Source organism: Meriones unguiculatus, chromosome 5 (genome assembly GCF_030254825.1).
Source record: "Meriones unguiculatus strain TT.TT164.6M chromosome 5, Bangor_MerUng_6.1, whole genome shotgun sequence".
Taxonomy (NCBI): domain Eukaryota; kingdom Metazoa; phylum Chordata; class Mammalia; order Rodentia; family Muridae; genus Meriones; species Meriones unguiculatus.
Window position 1 is genome coordinate 39,574,000 of NC_083353.1, and position 16,966 is coordinate 39,590,965.

Here is a 16,966-nt window from a genome sequence, read left to right on the forward strand (position 1 = left end):
CATTCTGTGAGCATTCTGGTCTTTCCTTTGGGCCCAGAGGGCCCTCCTCTGTTTGCCCCAATGAGCAATGATCCTAAAGGCTCCCCACAAGGCAGGTGCCCAACAGAGAGGGGTGACTGCCTACTCATCAGCATAAGCATGCAGCAGCCAAGCTCCCACATCCTCCCACATCCCTGCATCCTCCCACAGGACACTTCCCTGTCCCTCACCAGGCCTCCTAGGCCTCCACAGGTGGATGGACCCTAGTTCTTCTCTCCTTCTCTGTTCAGCCATTCCCAGCTGCACCCCAGTCTTCACACTCACCAATAAATAAACAGAAGCCCTCTATCATTGGTATTGTGGTACCCTATGCTATATGGACAGTGACAGGACAAACAGTTGTACTTTGATCATCTTCTGAGGGACCCAAGGAGGTTACTATTATTCCAGTTTTGCTTTAATTAATTTTTTAAAAGACAGGTGGCCTGGGAGTCATTATGTAGATCAGGCTGGCCTTGAACTCACAGAGCTACATAAGCCTCTGCCTCCTAAGTGCTTGGATTAAAGGCACACGCCACTTCCAGCCCTTTTTTTTGACACAATCTTAGCAATGTAGCCCAGGTTGGCCAAAGTTCACTATGTACCCCATGTTATCTCAAACTCATGGCAATCCTGCCTCAGCTTCTGGAAGGCAAGAGTGAGCCAGATTACATTGATCTCATTTTATAAGTAGAGGCTCAGTGAGTTGCCTGACAAATATAGGCTTCCTGTCTCAGACTGTCTTCACAATAGTGTGGGACTTCCCACTAACAGAATGTGTGTACCTGCACACACATTCACAGGGTCACACAGACTCCCACCCAAACTGCCAGGGCAGAACCATGTTTATCCAGAGGTGATCTGGTAGCCTTGAGCACCAGCCAGTTTGTATAAGAAAAGTCATGAGTTTCAACACCATTGCCCAGCACAGCAGAAACATACCAGGTAGGCTGCCATGGCCTTTACCCTTTGCCTCAGGTCCCACGGGTCCCCACTCCCCAGCACCCACTCTGTTCCCATAGCCTGACTTACTTCTCCAGCATGGACATGACGATTGGGGGAAGCACCAGGATGGGCATAGGAAGAACCACGCGTGTCAGTGCTGTCTCCAGCAGGGCCTAAGGATGGGAACAGGCTAGGGTGAGAGGGAGGCTCAGGGCTGGGAACAGCCACGAGGGAAGCAAATCCCACCCAGAGTCTGAGGTGTGTGCACTGCTGTTCAGCACATCTGGCAGCCCGGGCAGCAGCAGTACCCAGGAGCTGGGTTCCAGACAGCAGAAGGTACTGCCCCACCTTCACCAACAAGCGTTTGGAAAGAGCAGGTTCTCCGCACGGGGGAAAGGGTAGCAGAGGGCAGCCTTCCCAACCTGGGACGCACAAGAATCAGGGGTTGGGGGAACAGCACACACAGAGAACCACACAGAGGACCTAAGATGCTATCAAAGCAAAGCCAGAAGAAATTTCTGCGGGGCTAGGGAGGTTTTCAGGCTAGATAAAGATGTGGGTTACTTTTTAAAAAAATACATCCCTTAAAGACAAAGATCTGTAAAGTCTTTCATCTCCTGGCTCCAAGTCTTTTTTACTTTTTCTCTCTATATTCCCAGACTGGCCTTGAACTATGTACCTAAGGATGATCTTGACTTACCTTTGCCTCCTAAGTGCTAAGATTACAGGCATGAGCCACCACCCCTGGACTTATGTGGTTCTGGGATCAAGATTTTGTGTGTGCTAGGCAAGTACCCTACCAAAAGAGCTATACTCCCCAGACCCCATGAGCCTTAGTGAGAAAAGGTCAGCTCCATAAAGGGCACAAGCTTTGGCTGACTGAGCATGCTCAGAAGCCAATGAAGATCTGCCCTGCAGTTTGCTTGGGGGTCCCTGGGATTCTGGGAGTCATACCCTAAGGCCCTGCTAAGTGGCACTTTGTGTTTGGATAGCCAAGGCAGAGAGTCCCTTTGAATCATGGGCTCCTTCCCTTAAAGGAATGCCCAGGAGTGGCTCATAACTCACAGATTGCCACATCTTTCCAAGGTGAGAGAGATAGGCCAAGAAAAAAGCCTAGGCTGAAGAGGAGCTTGGTGACCTACCTGGATAGCCTGTAGGAAGGGTTGTCACCTCTGCTCTTCTCTTAGGGTACCATGAAAGGTACCCTGGGGCTTGGATAGAGTGGGGCAGATTTCCTCTAGTGATGGACTGTGGCTGAAAGTTTCACTCAGAAACTTGAACCTTTTATAGTAATCCCCAGGAAGGCCCAGGAGAAGGTCTTTCCAGGCTCCAGAACAGCTGTGGGCAGGATGTGAATGCCTAGAGCTAGGGCAGGGAAAAAGTCATGCTGCTGCCATGGCATCCAGCGCTGGCCCCTTACATGATCCAAATGAGCCCTGGCTTCCCCTGAGATGCATGAAGAAGGAAGAGAAGAGCAGAGGCTTATCAACATGCACAGGGCTAAATCAGTGCCCTGTGGGAACTGCTGAGTGAGAGACTGGAACACGGGTGACATGCTGTCCCCTCATGCCTGACCCATTGTTTGCTTCTCACCACTGACAGGCTAGAGTCCAGGACAGCAGGACAAGCACCCAGCCACCATCATCAGGAAGGTTGAGAAAGCACAGGACATGTGTCCTGGTGTGTGTGTGAGCTACAGTGGGCAGTGCTAGTGAAGAGGACCTTATAAGGAACCATTTTCAGGGGCCACAGCATCTTCCACAGCCTGAAGCCCCAGCACTCACAGCCTTCCTGCTCCCAGCAAGGTAGCAGCCCACATACCACTGCCCACAGCTTCCCATTCACAGCCCATAGGGTGGTGAAGGCCCAGGGCATAGAGAGAAAGCCCTGGGGAGGCTCCTCTGCCCTCTCCAATTAACACCTCAGAGGAAGAGCTGGATCCTGAGGGGCTGGGATAAAAAAAAATGGGAACATTTCACAGTGTAGAGGAGAAGAGGGAGGCTGGAGAACAGTGAGAGACCATCTAGGAGAATAAGCCTTCCAGGGAACAGACATTGAGGCCTAGGGCTCACACAGATGGGACATGAGAGCTGGAATGAGAAGGAGGAGACAGCTAGAAAAGCAAACCAACGGTCTGTAAGCAGAAGACCTCCAGAAATGCACAGGCTGTGTTGTACAAGAACACCAGTCCATCCCTAATGGGACTTAGCCCCTGGGAAACTCACGTGTCTGGCTGCAATCTTTGAGGAGCCCACAAGGTTGCCATCAGTATCCAGGACATCAATTCCTTCCTCTAGCTCCCCATACCGCATCAGGACCACATTGCAAATATTGGCACTGGCTGGAGAGAGACAAATACAGAGAGGGGTAGTGAGGCATGGGTGGCTTCCTATCTGGCTCCACCCTCAAGCCAGGGCTCCCAACCCCCAAGAGTTCTGAGAAATCAGAATTATGGAGTCCTCTGTGGTGCTTTCAGCCTAGAGAAAGATGCCAAAGACCCATGGATACCAGAGAAGCATAGACTAAATGAATTGGGTGGAAACATGGTGAAGGCTTTGGGAGCTGCCGCCTAAAGAGGGCGCTGCTCACCTCTCTTGTAGGGTGGGTTTCCAGGCACAGGAAGCAGGTGTGCAAGCAGAGAGCTCTCTGGCCCTGAAACATCCCCCCGGTAGCTGATGGCCCACCACAAGCAACTCAGTCCCTTGGGCCATAATATGCTTTTAAATGCCACTCCTTATATTCCGCTCTGAGTGTCTCAGTAGAGCAAACCAAGAGATTTCCATCCACAACAGCAGGTGTCAGAGCAGACCTTGGTGCTTGCCCAGCATTGATCCCTCATCACATGAACAGAACACAAGCTCAGAGAGCAAGGGTGACTTAGCCGGAGTCACACAGCCAAGGGAAGCAGAGTGGAAAGGCTGTGGTGCCTGAACGCCAGGTACGCAGAGATGGGGGCCGGGAAGAGTAGAGTTCTTCCAGTGGTGTGTTGCTCCACTTGGCCATACCTCTCCCTAGTCTTAGCTGAGCTCTTGGGAACCTATGGTTAACAGGAGGTCCCTGGATCCTTAGATACGCACTTGATGAGAGTGGCTGGTACAGTTGCTCTGCTCTCCTTAACAGGGACTCGAAGGCCAGGCCCATGGTGGTGTACTGATATAGATCTGGCCTGAAGTCTTCCAGCCCCGCTTCACGATGAAAATGGGGAGACTTGGGGGTGGTAGGTGGGTGGTGGGAAATGGGGGGGTGACAAATGCAGAGCCTGCCTGTTCTACTCCTCCCCCCAAAGCGCCTTGCTGTGTTTAAAGTTTTAATTTTTGCTAATTAATGTCAATTAATTTTGTATAATGAGTGTTTAATTTTGGGGAGTGTGTGAGCCTGGGAGCGACTGCAGTTCTGGGCTGTGAACGCTGATTAGCATCAACACCTGCTGCTTCCCCCTCTCCAGTGGGGGGGCACCCGGGTTTGGGGAGCTGGAGGGCGGAGGAGCTCAGTGGGCAAGTGGAGTGGGAGGGAGCCCACAGATGCTCCTGGGACCCGAGCCAATGTCTGGGGAGTCCAGCAGTGCAGGGTGCTCACAGCTGGGGAACAGGGTTCTGCAGGTGAGGGCTGGTGTAGACTTGGGGAGGGGGAGGTTCTCTGAGGATCGCTCTCCTTTTGCAATAAAGTGAGGGAGGTGGAATAAGTGAGGCGAAGACCAGGAGGCAGTGCAGGCTTTGGAGAGGGAAAGCAGGAGAGCAAACAAGCTCTGAAATGTATTTCGAGCACATGTGCTGTCTTTGAGCGTCTCCACTGTCTCCACACGAGGCTGATCAACGCTCACCATGGCAGACCTTCTGTGGCAAGGACTCAAGTCTCGTGGCTCCTGTCCTCACAATATACACCTCTACCTAAGTAGTGGCTTTCAACCAGGGGTAATATGGAGAGATTATTATTATTGTGGTTTGGGGTGGGGATGTTCCTGGCACATGGCTGGGAGAGATAGTTGATGAAACACAGCTTCTGTGGAATGATACTATAATGCACAGGGCATCCCCACAAGGAATTACCCGGCCGCAAATGTCAATAGCACAGTGACAGAGAAACTCACACCCTGGTTTGTTTGAGATGGGGTCTCCCTATGTAGCCCAAGCCATTCTCAAACTGGAAATTCTCCTGCCTCATCCTCCAGAATGCAGCTCTATAATGGCTGAGCAATCCTTACCTTAACCACATCCAAAGGCAGAACTGGGAAGGTAGATCTCAGATAACAACTTGGGGCAGCAGGGAAAGCCATGGGAGATGGGGCAAGGCACCCAAGTTTGGAGGCATCTGGGTTTGGGATTCGTTCTTGGCTTTGTCTCTCTGCTCCATCTCAAAGGTGAGTTCCTGATAGACCCAGAATGCCCAGGACCCAAACAGGCCTTTTAGGTTGGCCTCAGGAAGCAGCGCCTGGCCTCTGTCAGTGACCTGCCCTCTAGTGGCCACAGGAATACTCTGCAACCCCTCTGGCCCTTGGGCTCCCAGGCCCCGAGTTCTCAAAAGACATGAGAACATCATTGGGTGGCAAACTTGGGTTTTCTCTCCGAGAGGAGAATGCCTTCCAGCAGCCCTGTTTCTGACAGGATTTGCAGGACTTTGGTCCCTAAGCAGGAGACAGTGAGCGCTGTCCCTGCTGGGCATTCCCAGTACTGCACTTAGGGTCTCCAGGAGCTCTCAGGGCACAGGCTACCCTCTGTATGAATGTATGAATGCCAGCCTCTACACCCACCCAGTCAGGGAGGCAGAAGGACGCTCAAATCACTAGAGCCTCCACTGTGTGTGTTTATACAGGTTAGGTTAGGGGGGGTGATGAGAGAGGGGAGGCAAGCCTTGAAGGTGGTTGTGGGCCTCCCCAGGGGCAGGGTGGCAATTCGCTTTCTTCCAGTTTCCAACTGTGGATGTAAGGACAGCAGGACAGAGAAGAACTTCAGTTCAAACACAGAACCCATGTAAGAATATATATACACATATGTACATATCTATATGGCCAGCAGTGGTGATGTGGACCTGAGATTCTAACACCCCAGAGGGAGGCAGAGCAGAAGCAGGAGGACTGTAAGTTCAAGGACATCCTCAGCTACAAATTGAGTTCCAAGCCAGCCTTGGCTATATGAGGTCTTGTTTCAAACACCACCAACCTCCCCCCCCAAAAAAAAAATCACAAAAGAAAGTGAGGCCCAGCCTCCTCTGTTCCCTCAGCAAGTTTCTCCAGGATGCTACCAGGGAGCAATGGCCCTGTCATTTAAGCTGACTGGATAGAGAGAGAGGGAGAGAGATAGAGAGAGAGAGAGAGAGAGAGAGAGATACCCAATGTCAAAGTAAAAGCAACTACCAGCCCCTACGAGGGACAGCATTCTTTGAGATGGCTGGCTATGCAGATAACACATGCCCTGCAGCCTTTTCCATTGATCCTGTAGTGGTTGTCAGCCCTACTAGAAATCATTCCCAGTAATAAGCAAGGAGGATGCAGGCCCCGTGCAGGGACTGCACTTTCACCACCTCATCTAGACTGTGTGATTCTGCCATTCCCCCTGAGACCTTCCCAGATCTCTCCTGTCTCTATCCTGTTCCAGAGAGAGAGAGACAGAGAGAGAGGAGGGGAGGGAAGGAGGAAGAGGAGGGACGAAGGAGGGAGGGAGGAACGGAGGGAGGGAGAGAGAGAATAAATGTATGGGTCTCCCTTTTGACACACCAACAGATCTATCATTGACAATATGAACAGGTTAATTAAGCAGTCTATTAGTGATAATGTTACAAAAACTGGCACATTTTCAACTCAGATCGACACCATTCAATACTCAGGCATGACTGACATCAGAGCAGCAATACTGAGAGACATCATGAAATGGGGGGCGTGCAATGATGATCAAACCACACTCTCAACTGCCACAGATGTTCTTGCATGGACATACTGCCATGCAAAACCACACCGATAATGAAGCGCTGATGAGGCAGCATCCGGAGTAGACAGGACAGTGAGAGACAGAAAGAGCAGTGGGGAAGTGTGGGACATTCTTGGTAGCCCACCTCTGAGCCTGCACAGAACAGACAAGAGATCAATGGGGCCCGGGCAAGCAGCACACACCTGTGTCAGAAGCTGGCCATTGGGGAGGCAGGTGCCTCAGCCTATGCAGGAGGAGGCCTATTCAGACACAGTCATGAAGAACCACAGGCCACCGACTTGGGGGAAGATAAAATCCCATAACCCCTCAACTCTGAGCTGCATTTCCCCACATCTTAATATCCTAAAGTTATGATGTGTGGGCTGGGGCAACAGTTGCACAAGGTTCTAAGTTCAAGGCCCAGAAACCAAGTATGAGGTGTGGTGGTATATGCCTGAAATCCCAGTGCTAAGAAGGTGGAGACAGGAGGATGCCTATGGCTTGCTGGCCAGTCTTACTAACCTGATACACCAACAGTAGGTGCCAATGAGATACTCTGATTCAATATACAAGCTATGGGCGTGTGAGATAGCTCAGTGGGTCCAGGCACGTGCCACCAAGGCAATCTGAGTTCAGTGCCTGGAGTTCCCGTGGTAGAAGGAGAGAACCAGCTCCTACAGGTTGTCCTCGGACCTCCACACAGGTGCTGTGGCAGAGGAGTGAACAACACACATGCACGCGCACGCAATCACGTTGGCTGTCAGGGTGCGGGGACTTTACCTGCTGCCCGACATAACCGACAGGGCCCGTGTGACTTTAACCACGAGTAAGAGGGTTGCTTCATTCAGTTGTCACCTCAGCTGACCACCGCGAGCCACACAGAACTTGAGCTCAAACTTAGATTCCTAATTGTTGCCTGAAACATCTTTTTTAAAACTTACACTATAATGGTGCATGGACATGAAAAAGTTATTGTACATGCAGAAGATCGTCTGCCAGATACCAGGCAATGCAATTAAAGGCAGTAGAAATTGCCAAACCATAGATAGCTACCCTAAAGAAATGCTTGCCCATATGCACAAAGAGACATTTACAAGGATGTTAATTATAGTGCTGTTTGTAAGAGCAAATAATTAGAAACAAGCTAAATGTCCACCATTAGGGAACTCACACTGGATGCTCTCCAGAACAAATCACGGTATGAAGAAAACAACCGAGGGCAGACGGGTAACTGTGTCGAGCTCTGTCACTGAGAGAGCCAAGCACGTATGTACACAAGCACACAGGTACTCTTTTGGAAGACACCTGTCTCCTTGAGCTGCCCATGGAGGGAAGAATGCAATTTGAGACTTAGGGCCTGTTTTGAGAGACTTCTGTTTTCTACAGTAAATGTTCCTATATTAGTTAAATTATACAGTGGGAATGCAATTATGTTTTATTTACCTAAAAAGCCATCTTAGAAATATAGAAGTCTCCAGGTGTAGTGATGCTAGGTTTTAATCCCAGCACCTGGGAGGCAGAGGCAGATGCTGATGCAGAGGCAGGGGGATGTTTGTAGCTTGAGGCCAGCCTGGTCCTATATAACAAGTTCCAGGCCAGCCAGGGATACATAGTGAAACCCTGTCTCACAAAGAAAAGCAGAAAAAAAATGTTAAATAAAATAATTATAATTAAAAAAGAAAATAGGCAGTTAGGATCTATTTTTAATACACATTATGCATGAGAAGCTGGGAAAATATACTGATTAAATATGATACACACGTCTGCCTATATGACTCTACGGAGGATGAAGGTGACTGAATAGCTACCAAGGAGCTATTTCACCCCCAAAAAATTAACCCAGAAGACTTCCTTTGCTGGTGGTTAGAAAGAGACCGTGGCTCAGAGCCTTGCTAGTGAGGAATGACTTTGGGGATACTGTGAAAGTTCTCCTCCCATCGAAGGGTACCAGATAAGTCAGAGCCTTTTGATCTCTGGGCAAAATAAGTAGGGCGGGCTGTGACATTTGGAGATGCTGCTGCTACCTCGACAAGGAGAGAGCTAGTGTGAAGAAACTCAGGGGGCAGAGGGAAGAGACGAAGTGGAGGGGCAGCAGGGCTGGGGTGTCTCACCAGAGAACAGTAAGTTATTGTATCACATAAGCGACTGTTGGTTTCCACCCCAAATGTCCATAGAATAAAGAGCTTTAAAAATTATCAAGAAAAGGAGCTAAGGAAACACTCAGCTGCCCAAGCGCTTGTTGGTAGGACCTGAGACGCAGCCCAGAACTCATGGAAAAAGCACAGGTGCTATGAGCTTGTGATCTCAGAGATCACACAGAAACAGGGGAACCCCTGGGACTTGCCACCCGCTGGCCATGTAGCCTAGTTAGTGAACATGGGGAGGCCAGAGGTTTAAAAAAAAAGAGTGCTAGAGAATTGGCTCAGCAGTTAAGAACACTTACTGCTCTTGCAGAGGACCTGAGTTCAGTTCCCAGCACCCACATTTGATTAGCTTACCCCCATCTGTAACTCCACCTCCCAGCAGGTCCAACCCCTACCCCTCAGCTAGCACTGCACTCATGTGCAGTGTGTGTGTGTGTGTGTGTGTGTGTGTGTGTGTATGTATACATACACACACTCTTAGTCACAGTTCTATAGCTGTAAAGGGACTCCATGATGAAGGCAACTCTTATAAAAGACAGTATTTAACCAAGGGCTGGCTCACAGTTTCAGAGGGTTAGTCCATTATCATCAGGGTGGGAAGCATGGCTGCATACAGGAAGGTGCCAGAACAGTAGCCGAGAGCTTTAGATTCTGATCCACAGGCAGAGAGGGAGATAGAAAGACACTGGGCCTGGCTTAGACTTTTGAAACCCCAAAGCCCACCCCCAGTGACACACATACTCTAAGGACACACGTCCTAATCCTTCCAAATAGTTCATCAGTAGGGGACCAAGCAAGCAAATATATGAGCCTACGTGGCCATGCTCATTCAAACCACACACACACACACACACACACACACACACACACACACAGAAAATTGTACACAAAAAGGTGGATGGGGCCCAAAGAAGAATACTTAAGGCTGACCTCTGACCTCTACATGTACATGGGTATACACACACACACACACACACACACACACACACACACACATTAAGAAAAAGACCCAGTAGTCAAAAATCACAGAAAAATGTAAAACTATGAGTTTTATGAAATGAAATATAAAAAACCTGATAAACATGAACTCAATCTTATGAATAGTCAAAGACAGACTTCTGAATCTAAGAAAAAAAAATCAATTTGCAAGAGCTCTTTATATTTTGGAAAGTAATCCTCATTGGTCAAACAGTTTGCAAATGGCTGTTGCTGGACGGTGGCCTGGTCCTCCCACTTTGTGGATGGTATTGTCTATCACACAGTTTAATATGTCCTCAAATAAGCAATCCTCCCCTCTCGTAGGACATTCTATGACATTAAGAAACTCTACCATTGTTCATCTATATTTTCTTTTAAAATTTTAAAATGTTTGCTTTTCACATTTAGATCTTTAATCTACCTTGGAATTTATTTTTTTATATTTCTTCTATCTAAAGACCCAAATGCCTAAGAAAATTAAGAAAATTCTCAACTATACTAGGAATTGAAAGGGAATATAAGTCTGCGAAAATGAGGAACAGCCAGGTGTGAGAGTATACTCTTAGCTCAGAAGACAGAGGCAGGAAGATTAACATGAGCCCAGCCTGAGCTACACACACAGCAAACAGTGGACTGGGGAGGTAGCCCAGAGGTTAAGAGCACTTGCTGCTTTTGCAGAGGACCCACATTCGGTTCCCAGCATCTATGTCAGGTGCCTCCCAGCTGCTTGAAACTCTAGGGGATCCAACACCCACTTCTGGCCGATGCAGGCACCTGCACACATTTGCATACACACATACATACAATTAAAAATAAAAATTAACTCTTACACAATCAAAGTGTGTGTGTACATGTGCATATGAGAAAAAACTATTTCAGGTGGACACAAATTTAAAAGGTACTGAATGTTGAGAGACATTCAAGATGACACAGGACACCAGGAAACAGAAACTTAGACCTTGTAGATCTGAAAAACTGCATTCTGTCTGACAAGATCTTGCAAAGCCAGAAACACCTGCTCTCTAACACACTCCTTCCATTTCTAGCTGCAGCTCCTGGGTTCTCAGCACAACCATGCTGTGGAGATACAGTCTGAGGTCGGGCCCAGATCTGTCTCTGTTTTCAAGCTCCCTGGGCAGACACGATACAGAGGAAGGCTTCCAAAGCCCAGTCCAGAAAAATGTCCATTTCTGTGCACACAGCCGTGTGTACATGGGAGCATGTGCATGGCTATGCAACAAGAAAGGAAACCATCCCCAATAATCAACGTGGACAGTCACACTGCAGTCCCCAGATGACAGCTGAAATAGGTGTGTGTGCATTAACAAAGAAAACTATCTTAAAACCATAATGAAAAGCAACTTCCAAACAGCAAGCAAAAGGCTGGTGAGATGCTCAGTGAGTGAAGGCACACTCACTGCCGAGCCTGACCACCTGAGCTCAATCCCTGGGAGCCACATAGTGGAAGGAGAGAAGAGATTCCTGAAAATCGTCTACTAGTCTCTGAGCATGGGTGCACAACTACAGCCACAGCCACAGCCACAGCCACACTCACACACACTCACACACACACACACACAGAGAGAGAGAGAGAGAGAGAGAGAGAGAGAGAGAGAGAGAGAGAGAGAACAGACAATCATTGTGGTGATTTGAATGAGAACAGCCCTCATAAGTTCATGTATTTGAAAGCTTGGTGTCCCCCCCCCCCCAGTTAGTGGAACTGCTTGGAAAGGATTAGGAGGTGTGGTCTCATTGGAGGAGGTGTGTCACAGGGGTGGCTCTGAGGTTTCAAAAGGAGTACTTTAAAAAGTCATGGCTATTTCAGTGTTCTCTGTGCCTCCTGTTTGCTGCTTGAGCTGTGAGTGCTCTCTGCTACTGCTGCCACGTCTTTGCTGTCATCACAGACTAACACTCTGAGACCACTGAACACTCTCTTTTATAAATTGTCTCAGTTGTGGTATTTTATCACTGCAGTAGAAAAGGAACAAATACCAGCATACCGTGACACAGTTCACACAAAAAATTTAAAACACACAGGACTGGAGATGGTTCAGTCAATAAAGTACCTCATAGGCATGAGGATCTAGATTTAATTCCCAGAACCCATGTTTTTTGTTTGTTTGTTTGTTTTGTTTTTGTTTTGTTTTTAAAGCCACATGTGGTTGTGTGTGCCTGTAATCCAAGCACTGAGGAGGCAGGAATAGAATGATCCCTGGAGCTCCCCGAACAGCATGCACATAATTCAAATGCACACACTCACACACATACACATTCATAGACAGTAGAAGTGATCATTTCTGGAGCACACACCTATCTTGGTATCTAGCCATCTGAATGAACAGGGCTCACTGATGGCATGCCAGCAGCCTCCTTGAAGAGATCATCATCAAACAGGTGAAGGACACAAAGGTGGAACTGATGTTTTCTGCCACCTCAGTCAATTTTCTCTGTATTTGAAATATTTCATAATTCAAATTCATGTTCTTTAATTTTTTGAGACTGGACCCAGAATGTCCTAGACTCGAACTGTAGCCCAGGCTGCCCTCAGACTCGTGATCCTCCCGACTTTGCCTCCCCAAGCTAGTACTATAGGTGTAGGATGCCTGGTGACAGTATTTCAAAATTGAAGAAAAGTTGCTGTGGAAAGAACCGATGTGGCTGGCTCCTACTGAAAGGGGCAAGTTGGAATGTTATGACTTTCATGGGAAGATTTCCAAAATTCACCATGTGTAGTGGTATATGTCTTGGAAGCCAAAAGTATCAGAAAGTTCCAGGTCCTTCTCAGTTTCATAGTGAGCTCAAGGCAAGCATGGACTGTGAGAAACAGTCAAAAAAAATTCTATGGGCTGGAGAGATGGCTCAGAGGTTAAGAGCACTGACCGCTCTTCCAGAAGTTCTGAGTTCAATTCCCAGCAACCACATGGTGGCTCACAACCATCTATAATGAGATCTGGTGCCCTCTTCTGGTATGCCGGTGTACATGCAGACAGAACACTATATACAAAATAAATAAATCTTTAAGAAAAAATCTACTGTGAGACGGTATGGTTATTTGATCCCACTGTACTTGATTACATTTAAATGGATACAATAAATAGAGATTCACACACTGCTGTCTTGTTGTTGTTGTTGTTGTTGTTGTTTTCAGACAGTCTTGTGGGTAGTCCAGGCTAGCTTGCTCTGTAACCAAGGATGCCTGGGAACCTCTGATCCTCCTGCCTCCATCTTCCTGTTTCTGGGGATATAAGCAGATAGTACTGTACCTATTTTGATTTGTAAACTTTTAGCTGTTTACTTAACTTTGGAAGGATACAGGCAAACTTGTGTCTGGAAATAGGATTTATTTTATGCTTCAATTATTTATTATAAGGAAAAAATCTTTTTCATATAAACAAATCAAGTACTATGGTAGCAACAGAAAGGAGCAACCATTTTTAGCTCCAGACAGACTTGGTCAAAGTTCTCCCAGACTCCACCTCCTCACCTTCATTGAGGGTCAGGCAAACTTGCTCTCTGCCCTCCTTCCTCACTTCATGGGAGCCCACAGCATTTGTTACTTGTCTTGCAGTTACAAAATACCCCACAAAACAACTAAAGGAAGGAAGGGTTTGTCTTACAGTTTCAAGGGCTATAGTCCATTGCGGTGGTTACAGCATGATGGCAGGCACAAAAGGATACTTTGCATCCACAGTCAGAAACCAAAGAGCAATGCTGGCTACTCTGCTCCCTTTCTCACTTTTATACAGCCTATATTTTATACAGCCTACACTGCCCACACATAGGGTGGATTTTCCCACCTCAATTAACTTAATCTGGATAATCCCTCCCGGGCATGCCAGAGGCTCATCTCTTTGGTGACTCTAGCTCCTATTAACTTGACAATATTAACCATCACAGCATGGCAAACAGTTCAAACTGCATAAGAAGTTGGATACTCAAACAGGAGTTTCCTCTCACCCTTGAGAGAGTAGCCTCATCCTCTCTTCAGAGGCAACTGCCACAGCCAGGTTCTCAGGCCAAGCAGCAGGGGACCTGCACATTTGCAGACACACAGGGACACCACTTCATTGACACACTCACACGCTCTCTCTCATCAGTCTCAGAGCACAACCCCTGTCTTTGGAGGAGCTTACCAAACAGGCACACTGCCCTTAATATTTGCTTAATTTCACAGCATGTTTCAATACTGCATCTGAGAGGCAGCTCTAAAAGGCTCAGACCTCCTTACAAATAGCTTGAGAATCAGGGGAGAATTTCACAGCCCATACTGAAGTGCAATAACTCAGGACTGGAAGTTTCTAAACTGAAAAAAAAAGTTTGTGCATTCAAGGAGTACATTCTGAAGCATGGAATCGCTAAGATTTCTGCTAAGGGAGTTGGGGAGACAGTTCAGAAATGTCCTTGCTGCATACACACAAGGCCCTAAACTTGGTCCCTAGTGTCCATGGAAAAAGCTGGGTGTGATAGTGTACACTTGTAATCCCAGTGCCAGAAAGGCAGAGACAGGAGGGTCCCTGAGCTGAGCTGGCTGGACAGCAAGCCTAGCCTAGCCCTAGCCAGGGCCAATAAGAGATGGTGCAGAGGCGGGTGGGGAGGGAGGGATGGCACCAGAAGAATGGCATCAGCAGTGCTTATGCACACACACAGTAACACAGATTCCTGCTAAGACAACCCTCTTCTGAATATACTAGAAGGGGGCACTGACACATCTTCTAAAAGCTTCCTCAGCCTAGCAGTTCCCAAGCAGGAGAACGTACTGGCTCCAGGCAAAAAGATGAGGCTTAAATCCTAAGCTCACATCCAGGGCTCCACAGTGCCTTCTCCCGGCCTTACAGTTGCCCTTGTGTCCATCCCACCCCTGCCTTTATTGTCCTGAGCCCAGTGCCTCTCTACTGTTGCTGCCTCTGGGTCCCTCCACCTTCTGGGTTTTAGGAATGGTCCAATCTCTTGAGTTAGAAAGCTATTTGTTCAGTAATATAAACTGAGCCCTTCCAGGATGCTAGGACCTAGGCAACCCACCCAGAAAGTAGTGACCTGATCACATGTGAATAACCCTTATAGTTTTGTGGGTCAGGCTGCTAACTAGACACAGTTCCTAAAACTCACGGGTCACCCAGCTCATTGCTTTATTGGGGGGCCCTGTCATTCTTGCCAGGCTCCCATGTATCAGAGCTACTCTGGGTACCAACTCCTTCATTCTAGGTGTCCTATCTTCAGTGACACAACTGAAACTAGTGTGAACCACACACCATAGGATGGACCTGTTCTAAATGGAGCCTATGCAACCCCTCTGACCTCTAATATTTCACCCTGAGTCCCTCAGCCAAGTTACACATTTGTGTAACTACATAATATATGTTCATGTATGTGCAGGTGCAGGCATGTATTTGCTTGAGGAGGCCATAGGACAATCTCAGATGTCATCCTCAGAAATTCCATCCACTTCCTTTGAGACAAGAACTTTCACTGTCCTGAAACATTTAGCCTAGGCCAATGGCCAGCCTCCTGTCTCTGTCTCCCTGGTACTGGAACTGCAGGTACATGCTGCCATGCCTACAGTCTTTACATAGGTTGGGGACGGAATTTCAGGTCCTTGTAAGGAAAACCCTTAACAAAGAGCCATCTTCCAGCCACTCCAATTTTTTACTAATTTATTTATTTTGAGACAGGGTCTCACTATGTAGCTCTAGCTGTCCTTGGCATTCACTTGTAGACCAGGCTGGCCTCAGACTCACAGAGATCCCCTTGTCTCTGCCTCCTGACTGCTGGGATTAAAGGAGTATACTGCCAGGCCCAGCCTCTTCTTGCATGTTTAACAGCATGCTTAACATCAACCTTCTACAGATCTTTGCAGCTCTTATGTCCTTGTCCCATGAATTCACAGTCCTTCTATACTGCCACTCCTGTCCCTTGAATGTGAGCTACAGGCTTCCTCTGCTCCAGGCTGTCAATCAATTAACTCAAGAGGCCAGGACTGCAGACTGAGCTAGAAACTTCCTTCCGTTTGGACCCACTGCTCAAGTCCTCTGGCATGCCTGAGGCATGCCGGGGGTCCATGCCAGTTCTGAGGCAGCCCCAATCCTGGGTCCTTGATCATTCTTCCAGGAAGCTGTGGCCTGAGGGTACTTCTGTGGATGCTCAAAATCCCTGTCACTCAGCCACACATTTCTCTGATGAAGAAGCCTAATGGTCTTCCTCAAATGCAACACTGCCTAAAACATTGGCTCAGGTTAAATTCCTAAAAGCTAGGAAGTATTGGAAAATTGTCAGGAGACAATGCCTCACTGGCTCCACACCCAGCCCTTGTGGTGCTGTGATCAAATCCTAGGCAAGATGAGTACTCCAGCACTGAGTCCCAGCCCCAGCCTCTGTGAAATGTTACAGCACTTGTCACTAGAACATTTGTTTTTGTGCCATTTTGAGCATCTGATCAATGCTTGTCTCCAAATGAGTGTTCCATGATGGCAGGGTATGTGTATGTCTCTGTGCATGTGGTATACAAGAATGTGGGTTCCTGCAGAGGCTAGATGTGTCAGATCCCCTTGTAGCTGGAGTGACAGATGTCTGTAAGCCACTGAAGGTGGATTCTGGGAACCAAACCAGGGTCCCCTGTAAAAGCAGCATACACATTTAACTGTCAAACTTTGGTGTTTCAGTACAGCATTTCCTGTCATCCAAGATGACTTCAAACTCACTATGTAGCCAAGGATAATCTTGAACTCTGACCCTTCCCCTCCAAATGCTGAGATTATAAGAATGTGCCACCATCTTTGGTCCTTGCCACCCTGGTCAGGGCAATGGGGATCAGATGGAGGGCTAACCTTTACTGAGCACTCATGAGGCTCTGGAGATTGGTGTAATCCCTTACATGATAATCCCAGGATTCCATCTGAAAGACATGGTGTCCATGGACCAAAAAAAATTGAGCATGTGCCTGGGATAAGCTTGTGAAGGATGGCCTACCGACCAAAGTCATCAGGC

General features: G+C 47.9%; 1 protein-coding gene across 5 annotated transcripts in view; it reads right to left on the reverse strand.

The window, feature by feature from the left end:
- The window catches only part of Sfxn5 (sideroflexin 5), a 116,962-nt gene that overhangs the window by 21,414 nt on the left and 78,582 nt on the right, over positions 1-16,966 (reverse strand). For 4 of the 5 annotated variants that reach the window (XM_060383638.1, XM_060383637.1, XM_021634575.2 and 1 more), the window contains 2 exons: positions 3,189-3,304; positions 1,051-1,136 (listed from right to left, as the gene is read on the reverse strand). In XM_060383638.1, the coding sequence (XP_060239621.1) occupies positions 1,051-1,136; positions 3,189-3,304 (202 nt within the window). The remainder of the gene's footprint in view (positions 1-1,050; positions 1,137-3,188; positions 3,305-16,966) is intronic. The other variant, XM_060383639.1, reaches the window with a different exon arrangement.